The sequence below is a fragment of the Dromiciops gliroides genome, chromosome 2 (genome assembly GCF_019393635.1).
Source record: "Dromiciops gliroides isolate mDroGli1 chromosome 2, mDroGli1.pri, whole genome shotgun sequence".
Lineage (NCBI taxonomy): Eukaryota > Metazoa > Chordata > Mammalia > Microbiotheria > Microbiotheriidae > Dromiciops > Dromiciops gliroides.
The window spans coordinates 266336046-266344396 of record NC_057862.1 but is presented as its reverse complement, the minus strand read 5'-3'; the positions used below and the strand labels follow the sequence as shown (position 1 = coordinate 266344396).

The 8351-nt window shown below is 37.8% G+C and overlaps 1 protein-coding gene across 3 annotated transcripts in view; it reads left to right on the top strand.

Moving 5' to 3' along the window:
- Window positions 1-1801: 1801 nt before the first annotated feature.
- NID2 (nidogen 2) overlaps window positions 1802-8351 on the top strand; it is a 74842-nt gene continuing 68292 nt past the window's right edge. For all 3 annotated transcript variants that reach the window (XM_043983497.1, XM_043983495.1, XM_043983496.1), the window contains exons 1-2: window positions 1802-2438; window positions 3225-3533. In XM_043983497.1, the coding sequence (XP_043839432.1) occupies window positions 2214-2438; window positions 3225-3533 (534 nt within the window). In that variant the 5' untranslated portion in view covers window positions 1802-2213. The remainder of the gene's footprint in view (window positions 2439-3224; window positions 3534-8351) is intronic.

Sequence of the window (8351 nt, the reverse complement as noted above, 5' to 3'; positions counted from 1 at the left end):
CTGTGTACAATGTTCTCCTGGTTCTGCTCACTTCACTCAGAATCAGTGCACTTAAGTCTTTCCAGGTTTTTCTGAAATCTGCCTGCTCATCATTTCTTACAGAACAATAGTATTCCATTCCATTCATATACTACCACAACTTGTTCAGCCATTCCTCAATTGATGGGCATTCCCTCAATTTCCAATTCTTTGCCACCACAAAGAGAGCTGCTATAAATATTTTTGTACATGTGGGGATATAGACTTAATAGTGGTATTGCTGGGTCAAAGTGTATGCACAGTTTTATAGCCTTTTGGGCATAGTTCCAAATTGCTCTACAGAATGGTTTGGAACAGTTCACAACTCTGTCACCGATGCATTAGTATTCCAATTTCCCCACATCTTCTCCAACATTTATCATTTTCCTTTTTTGTCATATTAGCCAATCTGATAGGTGTGAGGTGAGTCATTTTAATTTGCATTTCTCTAATTAATAGTGATTGAGAACATTTTTTTCATATGGCTATGTAAAATATATCTGTAGTTTCATTTTAAATTAAATTAAATTTAATATCAAATATGGCTTTAATTTCTTCATCTGAAAACTGCCTATTCATATCCTTTGACCTTTTCTCATTTGGGGAATGACATAAATTATAATTTTATAGGTTACATATATATGTATATATATATGTATATATATATATATATATATAAAATTTATAACCTTACAAATTTGATTTAGTTCCCAATATATTTAAGAAATGAGGCCTCCCAAAGTGTCTTGTGTAGGAAACTGGGAATAGGGATATGTCAGCTTCTTTCATATTGGCTTCTTCCCAGAGTAGTGTCCTTCAGTAATTTTAAGTACTATTACTTGAAACTGGAATCCAGAAGCTCCTGAAGCCCAAAGAAACTGCAAGTGACTCAAGGGCTTGAAGAGAGCTTGAGCTCTCCTCTATACTGCTCTTACCAATTCTGCCCTGCCCCTCACACAGGCACAGGGTACTAATCACCACTAATGAGGACAGAGTCCTTTACCAATAGGCTTTGGTATTATAATTAGAATAGTAAAACACCTCATTATAATCCTAGGATTTCAGAGAATGTTTTGAGTACAGTGGATAAGGTGATGAAGCAAACAGGACAACTCATCTTCCCAAATTCAGCTGTTTCCATACAATTTTTTCCTCTTACTTGTGAATAAAGAATTAGGTTACTCTTAGAAGCCAAAACGACCCTAAATTACTCCTTATCCATTTACTCTCAAAGTGTGCAGAGGGATGAGGCATAATTCCATTTCTTTGACTGATTATTTCTTTGGATATGCTTTAGCTATTCTGGTGATTGACATTTGTAAGAGAAAATGCCCCTCAAAAAAAAAAGAAAAGAGAAAATGTACATTTTTCAATCAAACATTTATTTGCATTCATAAAAAGGTGAATTTCTCCTTGAGTTTCTTTAAATTTTTTTTTCTTTTTTCTAGTGGATGGTTTCCTGGGGAACAGTTTAAACAATAGCTAAGGAGGGCTCTCTGCTCCCAGGAACTCTTATTTAAGAGTTAGAAACAAAAGTGATCCACAACATGCACACTACCAGAACTCCATCCAAGTAGAACACAGGTCTCTACAGCAGGACTCTAGCAGTGGCCACAAATTGGAAGGCGCTGCTTCCAGGCATTTCCCCACCCCCCACTCCTACCCCTAACCAGGCCAAGCATGAAGTCATGTCCTCTCCTTAGTATTGCCTTTGGGAACTGGGGGCCGTTTGTTTGGTGAAAGGAATGGAAATGGTAGGTTGGCAGCCAGTCCGACAAGGCATTTGGGAGCTGGGACGACCCCGAACGATTCACCCAATGTATAGGAAGAGAAAGTGCCCCAAGAATAAGAAGTTGCAGTAACCCGAGGCTTTTAGCTTAGAATCTCCTTCCGCCGCCTCCACCACTAATGCAGTACAGTAGGGCCTCAGCCTAGAAAAACTTTTAACGAGAACCAGATGCTGCTTCTGCCACCACTATTGAACTTTCTCAGACTCTGTAGCTCCTCTGATTGGTTTCTGTCTCGACCGCCATAACCAGTCAGGACTCTAGAAAAGACTTGGAGTCCCACCCTGGGCTTAGAGTGCCAGCAGGGAATCTTTGGTCGGATGTTCAGAGCCCCCGATTCTGGGCTGTCTGTTTTGGGGTGTGGATGGCGGTCGCGCTCTGCCCTTGAAGCAATCCCGCTGGCAAACCATGAAGGGAGAAAGGGATACGGGTCAAAAGAGGCAGCTGTTGCTGCTCCTGTTTCATTTACAATGGCTACTACCTTTGGTCTCAGCCCTCCACCCACAGGAACTCTTTCCGTATGGTGAAGCCCGGGGGGACCAATTCCTGCAGGAAGGGGATGATGAAACCTCAGCCCTGGTAAAGCTGAAGAGACCCCTACGATTCTATGAAGCTCAGTTCGGTAGCCTCTATGTAAGTTGTTCAACCTCCTTTCACGTTAGTTAGGGACCCTTTAGAAACTTTCCTTTCTTTCCCCTCTGCCAAAAGAGGGAGAGAGAGTCGGAGACGGAGTGGGAGAGAGGGAGTGAGGGGGAGAGAAAGAGGGGGGATGGGGTGGTCGGGAGGTGGGGAATGAAGGAGGTGGGGGGAAGGAGATTAGAGGGGAGGGGAGAGGAGGGGAGCTCTTGGTTTTGGAGATGGTTCTTATCAGGGATATTTTACTTGACCCCAATCCCCTTCCAACACCTAGAAGAAGAGAACAAGATTTTCAGCTGGACCTGCTTCAGTCAGAAAAAAAAGGGGGGGGGGGAATCCAGATGTTAGTCATGTTGAAGGTTTAGCTTAGGGACTTAGATAGGAGTGTATCATGTTCAGAGATGGGAATGATTTTTCACAGACTTGGAGAGATTTTTTTTCCCCATAAGGAAAGGAGTGAGAGTATGGTATAACCCCCCCCCCCCCCAAACCCAGGGCTATTTAGGACAGAAAATATGACTTTCTTGATCATGGTGAGGGGTTATGATTAATTAAATCTTCTTAAACTGAAAATAGAGGGGTGGTATTTTTCATCCTGTGAAAGTGGAGAGTACATACTGTTGGATTTGGTAGAATAGGAGCCATTCAGCTCATGCGGAGAAAATTACTGGGGAGAAAATGAGCAGAACTATGGGCATATAGGTTCGAAAAACTAAAAATCTTTAAAATTTGATATAACTGATAGCAGAATGCCTTATAAGATGCTTTTTGGTTTTCTTCCAGGTGGGCACAAATGGCATCATCTCAACTCAAGACTTTCCTAGAGAGATACAATATGTGGATGATGACTTTCCCACAGAATTCCCTGCAATTGCCCCCTTCTTATCTGACCTTGATACTAGCAGTGGGAGGGGAAAGATCTCTTACAGAGAAGATGACTCTGTGGAGATATTGAGCCAGGCAGCCCGATATATTCATACTGGGTTTCCCAAAACTGCTGCAAACTACACACCAACCCATGCCTTTCTTGCTACTTGGGAGGAAGTGGGTGCCTATGAAAAACTGACACAAAATGTGTTGCCATCAAGACTGGTAAGTGATACAGCTACCATCTCTTTCCAAAGGAAGAAAAGCCTTTGGGTCGGTCATGTGTTAATGGAGTCTTTGGTAGAGGGCTTGAATTCTAAGACAAATTAAAATAGGAAATGAGTGCTTACTAAAACAGCATTACATAAATGTTTACTAAACAAGAAGTTCTGCATTTAATTAGAACCAACTTTCTTTTAAAATTCACTATACTGTACTCTAGACTTGTAAAGGGTTTTTTTGTTGGTTTGGTTTTGTTTTTTGTTTTTGCAGGGCAATGGGGGTTAAGTGACTTGCCCAGGGTCACCCAGCTAGTGTGTCAAGTGTCTGAGGTCACATTTGAACTCAAGTCCTCCTGAATCCAGGGCCGATGCTCTATCCACTGCGCCACCTAGCTGCTCCCTTTTTTGTTGTTTTTTGTTGTGTTTTGTTTTGTTTTTTGCTTTGTGAATTCTTTGTGTGGTTTTCAGAAGTGCTTCTTTGTGAAGGAAGTCTTTCTTAAAGGATAAGATTTACTGTGTAGATGGGGAAGCTTCCCAACATAATTATCTTTTCTCTAGCTTAGCGACTGAATTCTTATGGCATGTAACCTCAAGGATAACCATGAGAATTTGAAAGATTACAAATAGAAATCAGTCTCAAAGGTCATAGATCTGGAGTTGGAAAGAACCTCTGAAGTCCAATTCCTTCATTTTATAGTCTAAGCAACAGACATGAAATTTTAATCTAAGTCTAACTAGAGCAAATTCTCTTTCTAATGTATTTTATAGACAAAAATAACTTCCTCGGGGCAGCTAGATGGCGCAGTGGTAAAGCACCGGCCCTGGATTCAGGAGTACCTGAGTTCAAATCTGGCCTCAGACACTTGACACTTACTAGCTGTGTGACCCTGGGCAAGTCACTTAACCCTCATTGCCCTGCAAAAAAACAAAAAACAACAACAAAAAATAACTTCCTCACTGCAAGAGTGAGAGGGGTTTGCTGCCCTGAGTAGGCACTTGGGACTTCAGTCACAGCCTTAGAGGGCTAAAAATCTTGAATTAACATAATCTATTTTTTAAAATCCTTACTGGGGGGGGCAGCTAGGTGGCGCAGTGGATAGAGCATCGGCCCTGGAATCAGGAGTATCTGAGTTCAAATCCAGCCTCAGACACTTAACACTTACTAGCTGTGTGACCCTGGGCAAGTTGCTTAACCCCAATTGCCTATCTTAAAAAAAAAAAAAATCCTTACTGGGGGCAGCTAGGTGGTGCAGTGGATAAAGTACCGGCCCTGGATTCAGGAGGACCTGAGTTCAAATCCGGCCTCAGACAACACTTACTAGCTGTGTGACCCTGGGCAAGTCACTTAACCCCAATTGCCTCACCAAAAAAAAAAAAAAGTTGTTTTGAGGGGAATTTTGGAAAGTTCAGCTGAATTGTTCCCTCCCTATGCTTGGCCATCTTGGCTCCCTCCATTGAGTATTATTGTTGAGGATGATACAAATATGTATGTACTCTGAACCTGGCATATGTGGTAACTGAGTATGGTAGAAATGGATAAAAGGAATTATGAGATTTTTGTGCTGAGATAAAGGAATGAAGACAAGCAAAATAATAAATATATTTACACAGCACTCAGGTTTACAAAACACTTTCTTACCAGAACCCTGGGAGGAAGATAGTTAATGTGTTTTTTACAGATGAGGAAACTGAGATTTATGAATTTCCCATTTTCACACAACTAACAAGATTTAGAGACAGGATTTATTCCTTAGGTGTCCTGACTCTAAATCCAGTGCTCAGTCTGCTATAGCTATTTAAGTATAAGTACCCTTAAAGCCATGATTTGTGTATTTTTAACTAAACAGAAGGTGCTTTTAGCCATTTGAGGGTTTTAAATGAGGGATAACATGTACAAGGTGGAAAAAACTTATTTTTTATTATAGTCAACTTTGTTTTATAGAACAAATAGAAAGAAAGAATCTGCAGGAGTTAGTGAAGAAAAGATAATGAACAGAGATACACTTATGGGGTTGGAGGTAAAAATGGGGGTAAATGAATTGAGATCATCAGAAAATATTAATAAATTGATGATGTTACTGAAATTCTGAAGCAAAAGTTAAATTATCTTCTATTGGGTAATAAGCTGTTGACTAGTTTGGAGGACAATATGAAGGGAATAATTAAATTGAAAACTTTTATAAGAAGTGACATATTTAAATACCTAAATTATACTAGGTAGTGGATAGAATACTGGACCTAGAGTTAAGAAAATATGAGTTCAACACAGCCTCAGATACTTAATAGCTGTGTGACCCTGGGCATATCTGTCAGCTTCAGTCTTTACATCTGTAAAATAGAGTTCATAATAACACATACTTTCCAAAACTGTTGTGAAGATAAAATATTTGTAAAATGTGATGAAAACACTATAAAATAATAATTATTATCATCATTATTAGTTGCTGTAGCTAAATACATTTGCAAACAAAGTACTGAATTGTAGAGACCATAAGGGTTTGGATTTGTTTGTTTCTTTGTATAAGATATATTTTTGTACAGTACAAAGATTTATTTGATGATATAAAGTGTATACCTCAAAGTTAATGGCAGAGTCAGTCTCAGACCAAGGAATTGCTAGACTTTTAGTTATGCTTGGCATCTTGTTCTTTAATTAAATTTTATTTTTTTATCCTGAATTTAATGATAACTACAAAAGAAGAACATTTCAATCTAGGAAGCAGAACAAAAAAATTATATGAGAAATCATCAGTCTCTACTGTCTGCTTTTAAAAAGTTATTTAATTAATCCAGTGTTTGTTTCAAAGATTACCAGCTTGTCTGAGTTCATTCAGAAATTTTTTTCTTATGATTTTCTTTTTTAATCATAAAAGTATTTTATTGTTTTCCATTTACATGGAAATATAGTTTTCAACATTTGTTTTTATAAGATTTCTAGTTTCAATTTTTTCTCCCTCCCTCCCTTCCCTCCCCCCTCCCCAAGACAGCAAGCAATCTGATATAGGTTATATATGTACAATCACATTAAACATATTTCTGCATTGGTCATGCTGTTAAAAAGAAGAATCAGAGCAAAAAGGAAAAACCTCAAAAAACAAAAACAAAATAGAAATAGTATGGTTCAATCTGCATCTAGATTCCATAGTTCTTTTTTTCTGGATTTGGAGAGCATTTTCCATCATGAGTCCTTTGGACTATCTTGGACCATTGTAATGCTGAGAAGAGTCAAGTCCATCACAGTTGATCAACACACAATGTTGTTGATACTGCGTACAATATTCTCCTGGTTCTGCTCATCTCACTCAGCATCAGTTCATATAAGTCCTTCCAGGTTTCTAGTACAATATTAAATAATAGAGGTAATAATGGACATCCCTGTTTCCTGATCTTATTGGGAGTGCCTCTAAGTTATCCCCATTACATATAATGTTTGTTGCTTATCATTTTGAGGACAGCTCCATTTATTCCTATGCTCTCTGGTGTTTTGTTTGTTTGTTTGTTTGTTTGTTTTGCGGAGCAATGAGGGTTAAGTGACTTGCCCAGACCGGATTTGAACTCAAGTCCTCCTGAATCCAGGGCTGGTGCTTTATCCGCTGTGCCACCTACCTGCCCCCTCTCTGGTGTTTTTAATAGTGCTGTATTTTGTCAAAAGCCTTTTCTGCAGCTATTGAGATAATTGCATGATTTTTTGGTTAGTTTTGTTATTGATGTGGTTGATTATGTTGATAATTTTTCTAGTGTTGAACCAGCCCTGCATTCCTGGTATAAATCCAACCTGGTCTTAGTGTATTATCCTGGTGATAAATTGCTGTATTCTCCTTGCTAATATTTTGTTTAAGTTTTTTGCATCAATATTTATTAGAGAAATTGTTCTATAATTTTCTTTCTCTGTTTTGGCTTTGCCTGGTTTAGGTATCAACACCATATTTGTCATAAGAGGAATTTGGTAGAACTCCTTCTTCACCTATTTTTCCAAATAATTTTTATAGTACTGAAATTAATTGTTCTTTAAATGTTTGGTAGAATTCACTTGTAAACTCATCTGGCCCTAGAGATTTTTTCTTATGGAGTTCATTGATGTCTTGTTCAATTTCCTTTTCAAAAATGGGACTATTCAGGTATTTTATTTCCTCTTCTGTTAATCTAGGTAATTTATATTTTTGTAAATATTTATCCATTTCATTTAGATTGCCAAATTTATTTGCATACAGTTGGGAAAAATAGCTTCTAATTATTGCTTTAATTTCCACTTCATTGGTGATGAATTTACCCCTTTAATTTTTCATACTGGTAATTTGTTTGTTTGGTTTTTATCAAATTAACCAAAGGTTTATATATTTTATTGATTTTTTCCATAAAACCAGCTCTTAGTTTTATTTACTAATTCTATAGTTTTCTCTCACCTTTGATTTTTAAAATTTCTAAAGTTGTATTTAATTGGAGATTTTAAATTTGTTCTTTTTCTAGTTTTTTTTTAGTTGCATGCCCACATAATTGATCTTTTTCTTTATTTTTCATGTAATGCTTCTCATGTAATCATTTAGAGATATAAAATTTCATCTAAGAACTTTTTTTTGGTATGTTTTGGTATGTTGTCTCATTACTGTCGTTCTCTTGGATTGTTTCTATGATTTGTTGTTTGACCCACTCATTGTTTAGAATGAGATTATTTAGTTTCCAATTCATTTTCAGTCTGTTGGCCAAGATGGTGGAGAGAAGCCAGGAAGTTGCCTGAGCTTTCCCATGTTTCCTTCAAAAACAACATTAAATCAAGCCTCTAAACAGATTCTGGAACTACAGAACCTACAAAAGACAAAGAGAC